Here is a 17637-nt window from a genome sequence, read left to right on the forward strand (position 1 = left end):
CTCGAATCTTCTTGGCTGTGAGGTGAAAAAGAGCCACTTGACACGAAACATGGGAATCAATATCAGATAACAAATAATTTCTCAGACACTGACACACAAAGAGTCCTCAGAATTATTTTTTTCAATAAATCTGTCCCTGGGTTCTACATATAAGGGCCAAGTAAAACTTAATGTAGGAGATCCTTCACAGCTAGGTTCCCATAATTACAAACATGTTGAGCCATTGAAATATGAGTTCACCTATAATTCCAGTATTCTTTGGCTCATTCTGCACATGCAGAATAATGCACTTTCAAACTAGTTTCAGTGCTCTTTGAAGCTGTGCGGAATAGCAAAATCCACTTGCAAACAGTTGTGAAAGTGGTTTGAAAATGCATTATTTTGCATGTGCGGAAGGGGCCTTTAATTGGTATATAATTTGAATGTCTGCAATACATAACACCACCAGAAATGTTTATGGCCTGATCCTGTTTCAGTCTCCACAACTATGCTCTGAATTAGTACCAAACTACTAGAGTTCCATGTGGATGACTGGCAGACAGGCCTACAATGGGGGAAGCTCATTTGCCTTGGAGCTGCCAGTGGAGAGAGGGAGTTTTCAGTTTCCCTCCAGTTGTTTCTGCTTTGGCTCCACAAGAGAAAAAGAAGGCAAATGTCACCCAGAGTAGGATGGGAGGGAAACTGGAAGTTCTTCTAAGTTCTTCCATACTTCTTTGTTCCTCACAGAGCCAAGCGAATTAGCACTTTTCAAGGTACATTCCTCCAAAGTACATTAGGTTGCTGGTCCTGTCACACACGCATGAACTGACATGACACTTGGCAGATGTATAGTGTAGTTACGGCCTCAATCAGGCTACAATAGGAGCACCTATAAATCACCTTTTTAATTTTCATTGTCTATCACAAGCTTAGACAAGCCAGGTCCCACCCAGAAAATGGACTAACAGACCTTCTGAAAACATGGTAGCTATTGCTAAGAAGTTTGATTAAGATACTGATTTATAAAATGTTTGATAAGTTATGTATTTGTGAAAGATCCTCTGAAAAAAAAGTTTAGAAAAACAGAATCAAGATAAAGTGCACTTTGGATTGTTTTTCACAAATTCTTTTATTTATGCAGAAATCACAAGTGTACGCCAAATATATTTCAGGCATGTACAACAAATACACTCACCAGCAAACATTAATAGTGGCTGGAGCTTTCCTATGACATCTTTCAAGGTACTGTCCGATAAGTTTGGTCTTGTACGTGCTCCATTCTTGTTGTACAATATAGCTTTCGTGGATGACACTCTCTGCAGGATAGCTACTCGCCATCTCCAGTGCTACCTGCCTGGATTTGGAAGGCGCTTCCTCTAGAAAAAGTTTTTTGGGAATAAATATACAGTCTGCACCTTCACTGATCTGGAAAGAAAAAAGAAAAAAAAACCAAAAGCCTCAGGCTACTCAGAATAAAACGTTCAATGCTTTTTAAACAGTATAAATAAAACTGTTTAAAATGTTACATGTGCCATGTCCTGGGGTCCTTGGTTTCTCTCTGGCCTGCCCACTATGCTCTGTGGGCTCTGTCATGAGTCCAACACTTCTCTCCAGAGGAGAGTAGCCTCTCTGCCTGCTATCTCGCCGTCTCCTCAGGCATCAGCCAGCCAGTCTTTCTTTTCTTTCTTGACAATGAGGACCTCAGGCTTTTTATCCCTTTCCCTGTGTTCCCTGCTCCCTGCTTCCACCCTAAACCCTGCACACATGACTGGGCTCTTCCCCATGGTGTGCCTTTGGCTTTCCTCCCTACTTGGCCACGCTTTCCCTGCTGTGGTTCTGGGTGGCAGCTTAGTTATGGGCAACATCAGTAAGCCAGCCATTTTTTTTGGCAGCAGTGACTTCACACCAGCCATGGTCTGCCTGACTCCTCCTGGCTGGGCCACTGATCCATGGTTCATCCTGAGCTCTGCTTCCCTTCAGTGGTGGTGGTTGGTTCTGGTCAACTTCCGAGAGCTAGGGCCCTCTTTTAGCTCTTTTCCCACCCTGCCTTCTCTCATGCCGTCCCAGCAGATGGGCCCCCAGGGACTATGTCTTTCTTCCACCAGTAGCACTTCCGCTGTGTTGTGATCAAATTTCAGCTTGTTAGGCCTTATCCATTCCAGAACAACATCCAGGCACCTGTTGTCAGTTTCCACATTTTCTCTAGAATCTGCTGGTGGCATAAGATAGAGCTGAGTGTCTTCTACATATTGGTGGCAGTTCAGCTCAGATTTGGACCCCATGCTGACTTCTTCCTGCAGCTTTACATAGATTTTGAAAAGCATGAGGGACAAGGTAGAATTTTGGGGAACCCCATAAGCCAAAGACTGAGGGGCAGAGAAGTTCCCTAGCACCACACTCTGAGAACTACCTTCGAGTTAAAACTGGAATCACCACAGAACAGTGCCTCCCATTCCCAAAAGGATATCCAGAGGGATACCATGACAGGTGGTATCAAAAGCTGCAAAGAGAGCCAGGAAAATGAACAGAGACACATTTGCCCTGTCCACCTCCTGGTGCATAATACCAACCAGGGCAATCCAGGCCATTTCAGTCTCATAACCAGGCCTAAATGGATCTAAACAATCCTCTTTATTCAGGAATCCCTGAAGTTAGTCAGACAGCATTCATTCATTCACCTTTCTCAAAAATGGTACATTTGAGACTCAAAGCCTTTGAGTCAAAGGCAGTGGTGGGATTCAGCAGGTTCGCACCATTTCTGCAGAACCGGTTGTTAAAATGGGGCTTGTAAACAACCAGTTGTTAAATTATTTGAATCCCACCACCGGAACTGGTTGTTAAATTAGTTGAATCCCACCACTGGTGAAAGGTATATTGAATCATATTGAATTATTTATTAGAAATAATTATTAGAAATAATTGATTTTTTGTTGTATGGAATCGTTTTAATTTAGTCTGGCCTTGTGCTGAGAAAGAGTGGGATATCAATCTAATAAAATAAAATAAATATTCAACTCTCCTGGGTCCAGAGTTGGTGGATGCACCACTGTCCGCTTTATGGTAGGAGTGACTTCCATGTCTCTCAGGGAAATGTTTACCATCTTCCAGATCCAGTCCACCACTGACGCCCATCAATGCAGGCAAACCGCACTTCCTCCCATCCCTTCTTTTCCCCCTCTTCCTTCCCCCCCAGCCCTGATTTCATTTTTAAAAAAATGCAAAGCAACATTGATAGAGTGAAAAAGGAAGGGGGCTGTCCCCACTTTTCCACCCAAGGAAAGAACTTTTGAAAAATTATAATTAATAGAAGCTTGCAATTGGAGACTGTTTCTTGTTTATTTATTTATTTTTACAACTGGAGATTCTCCGATTTTAAAAATGGCTACTAGAAGAAATCAACAAAGAATCCTCCCCCCAGTGAAGTGTTTTTTTGAAAAATCATCTCACCCAAACTGTTTTGTACATTCAAACTCAGGAGAACTTCTGCCTAACCAACTAATTATCAAGAAGGAAGAGGGCGGGTCTTGCAGCATTACATCACTGCGTCTGTATCCCTAGAATTCATACACATTTTTAAGGGAGGGGGTTGTTGTTATGATGCCACTGATGGTGACAACACCCTTGCTGTATATTTCTGATTATTTCAGCATGTCTGGAACAAATATACCAAGTCTACAACTGAAATACTGCAGAGGACAGATGGACAGATCTGTCTATACATCTATACCCAAGCCAGTGCTTGGGATCATCTGCTAAGAAAACTTGTAATAAGTTCAGCATGTGAAAAAGCCCACAGAAGGGCTCGGGGACAGTTTTTTCCAGAACAGATCTAATCACTGCCTCTTTAAATATGGGTGACATAACTCATAACTTGTTTCTTCACAAAGTTCATGCATCATTACCAATATTTTCTTTGGGATATGCTACTTCATGATGTGTTATAATGATGCATTGGCAAGAGTTCAAAGCATAGGAATATCATGACATTATTTTTCATTAGGACACGCATACAGATTGAAACGTGGCTATGTTGTGCCTTGTTTGAATGTCTAGCATGCTATTTAGATGAATGAGAAAAGGCACAACTGTGGTACTTATATTGCTAGACAGCATCACTCTTTCTATTATTCTCCAGAACACTGCTTGCTCATCATTAGTTTTAGATTTATAAGAATTTGAGGGAGCTGCTATATAGTGAGCACTCTGCAGCTTTCCTTCTAAAGCACTAATGTGTGTTCAGTCATATATTCCATTGTTTTACAAGAGTGGACTACAAAACAAAGTGATAAAATTAACAAGGGAAGGTTTGTCATTTTCAGAGCAACCTCCCGCCATAAAAATATCAATTCAAGAGAAAACTGGACTTTTGGTGGGACCAGAAACGATCTTTCACTAAGCAGATAAAATCAGCGGTCTCATAGGTATCTGTCTGTTTCACAGGTCAGCAGCTAGTTTTCCAGAATGCTATTCTGAGAAAGCGAGGGCGAAAGATAGAGACGAGCAAAGGCTCTCACCCAGAAAACCTGCCAAGTGCTTTGCTAGAAAGGCTACTTTCCACACATTATTCCTTCCACGACGATTTGTTACATGTAGGTCAACAACAGCAGATTTAGCCTCAAAACAGGGGCATTTTCTGAAGGGCAACAGATATATTTACAATATATACCAAAATCCTGTCAAACAGAGTAACGATCAGAAATGTGGATTGTGCGGCATGTTAAATTAGAAGTTATCTCTCAAGAGACCAGCCATTTTACCTCAGAAGTTCATAAACATGAAGAGAACTTTAACTGAGAGAGAAAAATAAACAGTATATACATATCAACAAAGTATCCCATATACATCGTTACATTCACAGCTCATCATCTGTTACAATTTGGTTACAATAGTAAGCTTATACAGTGTCTTTAGTCAAAAATAAATTTTACACAGCATTGGTTAGCAGTACACAGAGAAATCTTTTTTCTCTCAGTCAGGGAACAACAGAACTACCAATGGTTTTTAACTGTCACCTTTAGAATGTTCGTGCAGCTTCCCAGAATTCCCTGCTGCTTGTGCTGCTGCTTCATGAAAATTCCAACATTTTTCACACAACACAAATAAAACATTTTAAGGTATGTTTCCGGCAAGAAATCCTTATGGTTGCCCCCCCCCCCCCAAAAAAAATGTTTTGGAAACATTTTATTTCTGCCTCAACCCATTTTATTTGGAAACACTAAACTAGCAATCTTTTTTCCAAAACATTTTCAAAATGTTTACTACTTGCTGTGTGTAGTTCCAGACATGTTTTATTCCTCCCACCCAATTTTGAAGCTCTCAATTTCATTTCTTATACCCACCATTTTCTGCCACTTCAGTGATTCTCCATGCTGTTTGCTGACCATTAATATGGACGTTTCCTCATCTACCATCGCATCTATCAACTATTTCTGTCACTGCTGTGCACCAGTACATTCAGATTTGCCTGCCAATTCCAGGAACACACCATTCTTCCTTTTTTTGGGGGGGGGGAGTTGTCTTTGAAGCTACCACAACATGAAATCTGTGCGTATTGCCAGTTCTCATATTGTGTCATACTAGCTTCAAAGACAAATCACCCAAAACAAAAATTTCCTCCCCACAAGCATTTCACCTTTGCTCTAATCAAGTGGATTACATGTATCTTTGCATCCTTTACAGCCATTCTTTACAGCACCCTTCCCACCTTCTGACTGGAATAAAAGGACTCACTTCTATTCTATTATGTCTGAGGAAGGGAGCTTTGACTCTTGAAAGTTTACACTTTGAAACTCTTGTTGGGCTCTAAAGTGCTACTGGACTCAAATTTAACTGTCCTGCTGTTCTACTGTTGGTTCTACAAACCAATATGGCGACCCTTTGAAATCACCACACAGATACGGTGTTTTTGTGCCTCTCTTGAGTATGATCTGAAATGTCAGCCAGGCTAACATTACACATGGTTCTAATATAATTTATTCTTCAGGAATGAATGAAACTTCCAGGGTCTGTGTTAAATCAAAGGGACAGGTTTCTTTAAAATGTGAAAGGCTGCTCCCTTAAGGTGAACTACACATTATATATAACATATATAATGACAGTCTTTAATGTTAAACGCCACTTTGGGAGGGCATGAGAGAGGGAGCTGAACTATTGCCATGACTAGTGTTTCTCCACTCCATATTATCCCAACTCAAGAGGATTTTTCCCACATAAGGTTTAAAATCTGTAATTCAAGGCAGCAGAAAATGGGAAGAGGATTTTAAAATAGAAAAGGCCTATAGAACAACACTTATCGATAATTGCATGAAATGATGGCTGTCAGTGAATCATTGACGCACCTTGTTAAACACAGTATTGGAAGGGAAGTAGGAGGGAGGAAACCCTTTCATAACATTACATATATGAAATTTTCAGTATTTCTTTCATGCTGTTTATTTATATGTTCACTCTCCACAACCTGAAAAACACAGTTTTCTCAGCTTTGGAATGTACCAGTTAGTTACTGGCCTTAATATAAAAATGATTTAAAATTCTCAACACTGCATATAAAAACATGTTCAAAATAATTTCTTACCAAACTCAGCTGAAGAGCACAAAATTTGTTCATTGCCTCCAACAAGCCCTATGATGACAAATACGTAGTTTAAAAGGTTGAAGGAGTTTATATGCATGACAAATTTCTCCACTTTTTTTCTAATAATGTATGTATGATGAAATGGTAATCGCCCACCCTGTTCCCACATAATTTTTTGGGGGGTGGACATCTTTTAACCATTATTCAAAAGGAAATACTACTCTGCTATCCACCAACAAAAGGATTCTGGTTTGGTTTTCCTTAATTTTCAGTATTTACATTTTTGCAGCTCTGTCATCTTGAGGTTTTGCTATTGAATCGACATTAAAAATTTGCATTAAAAGAATGATTAAATACAGTATTTTAAATAAATGCAATTTACATGTTATTTACAATGACGCTGGAGCCACCATAGACCATAAAGGTTTATTTTTCATGTTGCCTTAGAAAAGTGGGGAAGATGAGAAACCATCATTAGCTGAAACTGTTAAGTTCTAGAGAGATCAATTTTCAAAAGCTGAAAGAAGACCAAGAATAGATGAAATGGTTATATAATAGCTTCCCTCTGGTGTTGTGAGAGGGATGTAAACAGCAGGAATATTAACGAAGGAAAGGCCTGCATTAAGTCATTCTGTGTGTGTGTGTATAAAATCTTATCAAGTCACAGGTGATTGATGACAGTCCCGTAGCAGGTGTCTCCAACTCTTTTGAGCCTGTGGGCACTGTTGGGATTGTGACACAGGGTGGCAGGTGTGACCACAAAACTCATGAAAAGCCTGATGCAACAATCAGGCCTTATCACATAGCTGATCAACATGCTGATCTTTAGATTCTAAAACTGATTAATTTCTTTGAGCACAGTTAGAAATCTTACAAGAACCCGCCTTTTACTCCAGCTGGGGAAGGAGGAGGTCTTTCCTCCCCTCTCCCAGCAAAAAGAAAACATCCCATATCAAATTAGCATTTGGTAGGGACAGTATAAGTATCACCTACTGCAGGAATAAAAAAGTCACACTAAGACAGCCATAAAAACTGTAGCAGATCAAATAAGTTAGTTGAGCAAGGTCAGCAGGATTGAGGGAATCTCTCTTCCATGTGCTAAAACAAACACCCAGTCAAAATACAGGCACCAGAACAAAAATCAAGTCAAATCTGTCACATTCCCAGGAAGCGTGGGCAACTCCTCAGCAATCAAGTGAATCAGGGCCTTGTGGATGCTAGCAGGTGGGGCTGTAGAAGCAACCAAGACAGGATTAGCTACCATGCTGTGAGAATCTGAGCTTTTTCTCCAGTAAGAGCTGTTGCCTGAAGCCCCCTCTTCCTCCAACATACTAGTATTTTCCCAGTCTTCACCAGCCACCATGTTAGGCTGAGATGGTAAACTCGGGCTCACTTGCGGGTCCCACTGTCCATCACCTCTGCCTCCTGGCACATATGGAAGTGCAAGCACCCCTGCTTCCTGGAACCTCCCCCTCCTTTCAGCCTGGGGTTGTGATAGAACCTCTGGAAGTTGTGGTGGAGCTTGTTCTTCATACCAATAGTCTATTCCATTTTCCTATCACTTAGGATATGTAAGAGTTATGCCATCAAGTTACAACTGACTTATGGCAACCCTGTAAGGTTTTCAAGGCAAGAGATATTTGGGGGTGGTTGCCATTGTCTGCTTCTGCATGAGCTAAGAGAGTTCTGAGAGAACTGTAACTGGCTCAAAATCACCCAGCAAGCTTCATGTGAAGGAGTGGGGAATTGAACCCATTTCTCGATATAGAGTCAGCCACTCTTAACCACTACACCATGCTGGCAGCATAGATACTCACAAAAATGTCACTCTGTTCAAGATTCCTAATCTTCAGGAACCTACAAGTTAATGACGGTACCTAAGGGAAAGGGGGAAAATGTGCTTAATAAACTCATTTGCTAGCAGTATGCAAAGATCAATAAGTTGAGTGCTTAATTAGGGAAGGTAACAAGGATTTGTTTTGACTGAAAAAAGGAAGAGGAAGATCACTATAATGTAACTGAATACACTGTAGGAAGATTTGTTCATTTATTGTAAGGATCACACTGAACTAGAAGGAAATGATTGCAGGAAATTTAAGTATAGGAGGGAGAAAGGAATGCATGTTTGTGTTGGAAAATGTGCATAAGCTAGCAACCAACTTAAGCCCCTACCACTAGTCATCATGATATCCATCTGCCAGCACCTCCTTTAGACAAGCATGAGTCTACCTTACACTAGGTCTCAGGTAGATGTCTTTCATCTCATCTATAGTTGATCCTTTAAGAAGAGAACCATGAACATTCTACATGCCAAGTAATCCATGGCACAGTCACCTTTCAGTTAGATTACTGCAAATTGCTCTACACAGGGCTTCCCTTGGGCCCAATCTGGAAGCTCCAGCTGGTCCAAAATGCAGCAGCATGGGTCCTCACGTGAACCCTGTTAAGTGCACATATTCAACTAGTGCTACACCAGCTGCACTGGCTCCAGGTGGAATCAGACTCTAGGTTTTGGCATTAAAGCACTAAACAGACTGGGGCTGGCATATTGATGGGATCCACTCTTCTGTTGCATCCCTCAAAGGCTGCTAGGTAAGGCAAATGAAAATCTGTTAGTGATCCCTGGCCCAGGGGAAGTCTGGCTTGCCTCAACCAGGGCCAGGGCCTTTTCTGTCCTGGCCTTGCCTGGTGGAACACTGTGTCTGGAGAGACCAGAGCCCTGAGAGATTTAATACAATTCCTCAGGGCCTGGAAGACCAAGATGTTTCACCAGGCATATGGTTGAGGTAGCTACGGTGATCCATCAGTGGCCCCTTCCCTTTTTCCAGACTATTTTCCTTTAATAACTTCCCTCTCTTTCTTCCCTTTCTTTCCCCTTCCCTGGTTTGCCAATCCTTTCTGCAGGGGTGTCACCCAAACTAAACGATCCTGTGTGGTAGGACTCAAGCAGTAACTGTTCGATGGCTTATGACAGTTTATGTCACTTATACTTTAGATTTAGATGCATTTTAGTGCATGAGTTTTAAAGCATTTATTATGACGTTGTGTTGTTTTAACTGAGGTTGTAAATTACCCTGAGTCTTTTAGGGAAGGGCAATGGAACAATTTAATAAACAAACAACCAAGATGTCCTGCCACTGAGCCATGGCCCCTCTATGGTTCTGTCAACTTGATTTAATTTGCATGTTCCACAGGTTGGTGATTTGTTTGTATGCAACTGTGTAGTTCTCCATTAATCTATTTTTTAAAATAATGGACAATTCAGAATGGGAGCAAATAATAAAGTCTCAGTAAGAGGACCAAAAAAAAAATCTAGGGGGGGTGGTTGAACTAAGAAATGCCTGTGTTCTTAGACTCCACTTTGTGGCTAAGGGCAAGCTAAAAATATAAACATAAATGGAAATATGCATGGAACACTTCTGTGGAAATACATATTGTTTTCATGCCATTCAGCATTAAACAAATGGGCAGATATAATAGTGGAACAAGTTTCATAAATAATTGTTGTGCATGGTTGACAACCCCACATTTTTGATTCTGTAATTTTTTTTTATCATTCCTGTTTAACTTGGAGTAACTATGTAAATTTGATCATGGGATAATCCTTTTGCTTCATCGAAACAAGTTTTGGTTCTGCCTAGCTAATTTTAAAACAAGCATTTTGTGTCTTCCATTTTCTTTTACAAAGAGAAAAATAAAAAAAATTAAGAGGGAAGAAACACATTGTCATTACCTTCTTCGTCCAGTATGTCCTCTGTATCCCATCATTATCTTTTATAATTAAGCCTGGAGGAGAAAAAAGGAGAGCTCTTACTACCAGAAAGGCCCTCGAAATGAAGGCAATTCTATTTCTACCGTACAGTTTGAACAGCTGTGGGGCAAGCAAATCCTTGTGCTACTGAATTTAATGAGGCATTTAGTTTTTCCCACCTATCATTTATTCTATCCTTTTGGCTTCTTTAATTTGCAGAAATGACACAGTATCAATGAAGAGGCAAGACTGGTTTCACATATCTAGGGATATTGTGAACGTAATATAAGCCCAAGGTGCAGCAATGCCTCAGCGAAGAGGAGTACAGGATAGGGCTATTGACAGTGCCACAGTTAAATATCATAGTAATAACACCTAAGTATCTTCACTATGCTTCAGAAATAAGCACTTTCACTGTAGCAGACAAAAGGCATCATAAGTGTCAAATTAATTAAGCACACGTCAAGTTAAGCAAATGTAAAGTTCCATTGACCTCAACTGGTGAGAGAGCTAGGTGCTCACAACTTGTACAGAAATCAGTGAGCCTAATATTTGGCATCTGACTCAGAATTAAGAACAATACCAGCGACATAGTTTAAAAATAGGAACTGACATGGCAGAATCAAATATTTTCATATATCATTGATTAAACACCCAATATAAGAACAACTGGGAAATAACATGCTGCCTAAATACAAGTGTGTAGGGAAACATCAGGCATTAATTGCAACGTAGGAACTGTAAGGAGAATGTTAGAGGAAGTGGAAGCATGCCTGCTTAACACAAGATGCAGAGGTAGGTTAAATCAAATGTCTTACAGAGAAAATTTTATTTGGTGAAACTGAGTCACAAATAGTAGGATAAGCCACTGGAGGCCAAAGATATTTCCTTAGAAGTATATTACAAATTTTCTGCATTGGACTCATCATCACACAAACGGCAACATTTTCTGCTTGTGGGTGCTTCATTACCTTTCTCTTCCAGGTCACTGACATGTTTTCTTACCCCAGATGAACAATATGTCTCTGCAGTTACCTATTAAAGGGAACAAGGAAGATATCACAAGAACAAATTGCTGAAAGTTCAGATGCATATCTTTTAGGAAAGTATTTCATTTACAAATAATTAATTCACACATTTCTCTGTGTTTAGTAAATAAAAATAGCCAGGGTATCAATTAGAAGCATGCCATGGCATAAAGACACCAGGCAAAATGAATAGGCTAAACAAATGTTTAAGTACAATCTGAACTGCACAACAAATTCATTCAGTCTCCCCGTTGTTCCCTAAAGGATGTTGCACTGGGGTTGCCTGTGTTTGGGAAATACTATGCAGCTTCGAGCTGAAGATGGCTTCCATGCAGGCACCAAATCTGCACAGATGCTACCCATAAACACCACCTCCCTGTACAGCAGATTCTGGTATAAATGTGGCTTCACAGAATCTTCAACGGCTTTCTGGAGCCTAGGACATTTCACAGTCAGAGTTAGAAGTGGAGAGATAGACGCAGTCCGATTTGAACTGTACGAAAGTCTTATTATGCATATTTTGATGCATATGGAAAATGAGCCACTGAAGATTCTATGAAGCCAGAACTTGTACCAGAATCTGGTCGCTCATTTGTGGATTTTCACATTAGTTTAGAGAATTTTGTTATCCATGACACAAATTATGATGTGTTATTGATGTTTTCACATGAATGTTGGAGGGGCATGATATGTAGCATAGCCCCATTGTAGACACTGATCACATTGTTGAATTAGTAAATTGTTAAGTTATTACGTTCTTTCACTGCTAGCCATTTTTGTGCTAATTGCTTTGGTTTTGAACCTTCAGGTGACAGCTGGAGATCTTTTGCCATTACAATTGATATCCAAGGGATGGAGATCAATTAACGTGGAAGAAGAAGAGTTGATTTTTATACTCTGCTCTTTCTTTACATTTAAGGAATGTCAAAGCAGCTGATAATCATCTTCTCTTCCCTCCCCACAACATGCACCTTGTGCGGTAGGTGGGACTAAGAGAGTTCTGAAAGAACTGAGACTGGCCCAAGGCCACCCAGCAGTCTTCATGTGGAGGAGCAGGGAATCAAACCTGATTTACCAGATTAGAGTCCACTAATGTGGAGGAGCGGGGAAGCAAACCTGGTTCACCAGATTAGAGTCTGCTGCTCCTAACTACTATACCATGCCTGCTCCACCACGTTGGAGAAAATGGCTGCTTTGACAATCAGACCCTCACTGAAATACCTCCCCTCCCAAAATTTCACCCTCCCAGGCTCCATTCCGAAACTCCAGGTTTTTCCTAATTTGGAGCTGGCAACCATATGTCTAACACCAAGGAATTAACCCCTCCCCCCAGTCTCCAGGACCATTCACTCTGAGTGGCTAGTTTGGATGATTCCCACAGCTTCCTTGGAAGCCTGAGGGTGCTTGCCAATCTAAATAAATAATGAGCACCTAATCTGAAGAAGTCTGCTAATGCCAGCTAGAGCAAATAAACAGGAAGCAGGTACATAAAGGTCCATTATTTTGGCCAACCAGCTAGAGACCCCAAAAAAATCCTGCTCAGCCACAAAGCAACTAGTGACCTCAATGCTGCCAGAACAGTGGGACGGTGAGGAACTCCAAACAAAATATTCACTAGGTAAGGAAAAACAGCCTTAAATAGCTTCCTCTTTCTAGGTATCTCATTGGCCACACTGCTTAAGGCAAAGTTTCCCCCACCACCCCACCCACAGAGAAATCATCCTTGCCACTAATTGGGCAAGAAGTATGCCTGTTAATTCTACTGGAGCCCTGGCCTAAACTGCCCCTAGCTAGCCTGACCTCAGTCAGATCTAAAAAGCTATGCAGAGTCAGCCTAGCAAGTATTTGGAGGGGAGACCTCCAAGGAATGCCAAGGTTGTGATGCAGTGGCAGTCAATGGCAAGACATCTTTGAACATCTTTTGCCTTGAAAACCCTGTGGAGCTGCTGTAAGTCAGCTGTGACTTGACAGCAAAAACCAAACAAATAAATTACAAGTGGAACTCCAGGATACATATATTGGAATCATTGGCCTTACATATTTCCTATGATACAGCATTACTTATTTTTGACTCACTTTTTTTCTTATTGCAGTTGCCAAGTTTCAGCCCAGTCTCAGTATATATATTATACAAACAGAAAAAAGTGCCCAAAGCTATCAGTTGCAAATATATTTGACAAAAAATGGATCCCTGGTAACTATCCAGAGCAGACATTTGCAGTCTTACATATTTTAATATAAAACATTGCCTTCTGCAGGAGAAACAGAAAACCGCAATGTTATTATAACCACATGTTCATTAATTTAATTTAACTCTGATGGATTTGCTCCTGCAGAGGCACACAATATTTTACTTTGGCAGCCCTACCCTTATCTTTTTTTTTAAAGCTTGGGGGGGAAGGTCACATAAATCTCATTTGTGCCATCTCTGCTCCTGCTAGTGTGTGAGCCCATGTGATGCAGGCGTTACGAGCAGAGGACTCTAATCTGGAGTACCAGTTTTGATTCCCCGTTCCTTCACATGAGTTGCAGACTCAAACATGGAGTATCAAATTAGACTCCCCCCATTTCCACATACTGGATGGTTTTGAGCTAGTCACAGTTCTCTCAGAATCCTCTCTCCCCAGGGAGAGGAAGGGAAAGTGATTGCAGGCTGCTTTGAGACTCCTTTCAGTACAGAAAAGTGGGGTATAAAAACCAACTCTTCTTCTTCTGCTAACTTCCCACATTAACCCCAACCCACACATCTCCTCAAAAAAGTACTTTGAAATGTTGTTAAGGGTATGCAGAGGAAGGAAAAAGAATATTCTTTAATTACCATCCCTTTTGTCTATTTAGCAACCTACTGGATTTGACCAGTCCCTATCCCACTGGCTCACAATATTCATAAAAATGCAACAATAACACCTCTTGGTTTAAAAAATGAAAGCTGTAAAAGATCTTGTCAGAAGAAATGTGGGTAGGGAATGAAGAGAATGGGCTGAAAACACGGCACTTTAAAATATCAAATATAAAAATATCAAATATAAAAAACACGGCACTTTAAAATATCAAACCCACCCCACCCCCAAAAAAACCCTCTCCTAAGAAATGGAGAAACTAGGGCAGGGAGAAAATGAAGGGAAAGCATAAACTGAATCAGGAGCTAGCATATGAGATCATTGCCTGCCTCCATCCAGGCCCTAGACATCATAAATATCTACACCTGGGCTATGATCCAAATATGTTATACCTTTTTGGAAATAAGCTCCCTCACACAAAACAAAGACATTTAGCACTCACTGGAGATTCACAAAAGTTCATGTTAAAATTGCCACTGAACTTTTGTTTAAGTTTGCAATAGCAGATTAACACAACTACCCCTTTGCAAAGAAATGGAAGACATTATCGGGACTGGGCAGCAGTGGCTGGAACAGAATTGCAGCTCTAGGTTGGGAAACATCTGGAAATTTTGAAGAAAGTGGGGTTTGTGGAGGGGAGTGACTTCAATGCAATATAACACCAAAGAGTCCACCTCCCAAAGTGGCAATTTTCTCCAAGTGAACTGATCTGTTGCTTAAAGACAAGTTGGATTAATGGGAAATCTCCAGCCACCAACTGGAAGTGGCAACAGTAACCTGGAACCAAACTTAAAGTGGGTTTGCCACAGTTCTAAATACATGCAGAAAATTGGCACAACACTTTGGTGGGGGGAGCACATATTATGCGTCCATGTATCTGCACACGTTTGCACATAAAAAGGAAACAAAATGGTTGTCCTACCTGTGCTTCCCGTTTTCCAGATTTATATTTAGATGTCATTTTACACATCGCTGAATTCAGATGTCCATGAAAATGTTGTAAAATATAATAAGAGTCAATTAACTCATTTTTAATATTAAGACATGCTTTCAAAAGGTACTTAAAAAACCCTTACTTGATAGCTTTACAATAAAGCTTACTTTATATGCACACAACACAGCATCCTTGAAACATTTCTTTCAATCTAAATTAATAATTTGCTGGTATCTCAAACTGAGCCCTGATTCTATACAAGTTTTTTTTCTCATTATGCCAATAAAGGTTGTCATTGATTGAGAATTTGCTGGTCACGTGTACTGTGTAGAATTTAGTGTGATGATACTGACAGCTTCATTTTGTTTTAATTACAAAGCCAAGATAAAATCAAGCAGGAAGCAGAGTTGCCCCAATTACGTTCCATTACTGCACTATTAGGCCAACATGCCTGTGGAATTGGCTTCCTGTTCTTTAACGGGGTCAGGGGGCCTCTGGCCATCCATAGCACCATTCCCAACATCTGCATACATTAATTTGAAGTAATTAGTCACTGTAGTAATTCGTTTGACATTTCACATTTTAATCTGCATCACAGTTTCCCCACGACCACCAAAAAGAAAAGGCCTATTAATTTTCAGTGGATGCACCCACATGACAGGCTGTACAACCACCTGTCATAATTTACAACTACAACACCAGAGGGAAGCTATTATATAACTAATTGCGTTATATATTAAACAACATTTAAAGCCGACACTAATTTTTGGGGACCCCCAGGCAAGATACATCGGAGTAGAAATAAATGTGACAGGGGAAAAAATATTATTGCTAGGGCTATATGCTCCTAATGAGAAAAAACAGGAATACTATAAAAACCTAACAAAAATATTAGCAGCTTACCACTATGAAAATGTGGTATGCATGGGGGACTTCAATGGGATTGTAGATCCATGTAAAGATAGAACTGCAGTTAAAAAACTAAAGAAAGGAAAAGGGGTAAATAAAACTAATTCAGTAAAACTACTCCCCTAAGGTTTTGCTTTTGAACATGATGGAAAGCCACCATTTAAAAGATGTCTGGAGGAGAAAAAAAATGGGGAGAAGCTACAAAGACTTTACTAACCTTCTCTACTACACATATAGGCATAACTCCTCCACCCGAATAGACATGATATGGACATCCCCATATCTATTGACCCCTAAAACCAAAGATATTTCCCTACTACCAAAAAAAATCCTGTCTTGGATCGTGCCACAATCCGATTACATGGCGATTGGAATTTGATACAAAAGCCAAGGACAGCATGGAAACTAAACCGATTATATTATCTTTCCTAGGAAAACAAAGAAGTAGAAAAGAATGTGCAGAAAAAATATAATCGAGAATACTTTCAATTTAACGAGAAGGAACGGTAGAGGGACATAAAGAGGTCATATATGGGATGCTCCATAAAGCTTTCATCAGAGGGAATCTTAATACAAGAAAGAAGTAAAACCTGGAGTGAAAAAGAAAGAAGAAAAGACAAAAGAGATAAGCTGAAAGAACTTACCTCTGGAACAGCAACAACAACAACAAATAACCCAGAAGTAAAAAAATAACAAATAAAAATTAAAAATTTTGAAAGATTTAGTACAATCGGCTAATGGTAGCAATTGAGAGGCTTTAACAATAAATTAAAACGAAGACAAACAAAAAAAACTTCTTTTATAACGCAAGAAAAGTGCGAAGGAAGTGGGATTTCAGCATTAAAACAAAAAACAAGAAAAAGAAAAGGAAAAAATAATAACTAAATTAAAAGAAGGAGAAAAAATTATTTTGACGAGATCCAAAAACATGATAATAGAAAAAATTAAAATAAATATTACGCAGATTTTATATAAACAAGGACAACAAAATAAAATTAGAAATATAAGGAGGAAACTATATAACTAATAATGTAAAAGGGTAGAATCAGGAAAAAGTACATCTAGAAAGGAATTAAATAAAACCTTTGGTTTGGAAGAAAATTTTAAAGAACGTGCAATAATAAAGGCAAAAAAGAATAAGACCCTCGGGCCAGATGGCTATACAGCCCAATATTATAAATTATTTCAGGACATCCTGCAAGCACCTAAATTAACTGGAAGTCATAAACAATGTGGCATTGACAGCCCAAATGCCAGAGAGACTTGTGGTATGGAGACAAAGCTAACATCAGCTTAATACTCCTACAAAACTTATCTGAACAAGATCTAACAGTAGGCTAAGTTTTAGACCCGATATCGCCAAGCTTAACGTAAAGCATGAATTATAAAATCTTTGCAACAGTGCTAGCACAGAGATTGCAGAAAAGTGATACAGAAATACCAAGTCCAAAAAAAAGATCAAACTGGATTTATTAAAGCGAAGAAGTGGTCACTCTGGACAATATTAGAACCGTGGATAAACATAATTGAATTCCCTGAACTGGAACCCCTAGCAACAAAGCAGCTCATATTTTTGTCGATGCCGAAGGCATCTCGGATAACATCAGTTGGCAATTTATGAT

The 17637-nt window shown here is 39.8% G+C and overlaps 1 protein-coding gene across 3 annotated transcripts in view; it reads right to left on the bottom strand.

Annotated features, from left to right (window-relative positions):
- Nucleotides 1–1083: 1083 nt before the first annotated feature.
- The window catches only part of LOC125439689 (cyclic nucleotide-binding domain-containing protein 2-like), a 61552-nt gene continuing 44998 nt past the window's right edge, over nt 1084–17637 (bottom strand). For all 3 annotated transcript variants that reach the window (XM_048508813.1, XM_048508814.1, XM_048508812.1), the window contains 6 exons: nt 15095–15144; nt 11276–11339; nt 10287–10339; nt 8371–8430; nt 6554–6601; nt 1084–1404 (listed from right to left, as the gene is read on the bottom strand). In XM_048508813.1, coding sequence (XP_048364770.1) covers nt 1171–1404; nt 6554–6601; nt 8371–8430; nt 10287–10339; nt 11276–11339; nt 15095–15144 — 509 coding nt within the window. In that variant the 3' untranslated portion in view covers nt 1084–1170. The remainder of the gene's footprint in view (nt 1405–6553; nt 6602–8370; nt 8431–10286; nt 10340–11275; nt 11340–15094; nt 15145–17637) is intronic.

This window comes from Sphaerodactylus townsendi, linkage group LG10, assembly GCF_021028975.2.
Source record: "Sphaerodactylus townsendi isolate TG3544 linkage group LG10, MPM_Stown_v2.3, whole genome shotgun sequence".
In the NCBI taxonomy this organism is placed as follows: domain Eukaryota; kingdom Metazoa; phylum Chordata; class Lepidosauria; order Squamata; family Sphaerodactylidae; genus Sphaerodactylus; species Sphaerodactylus townsendi.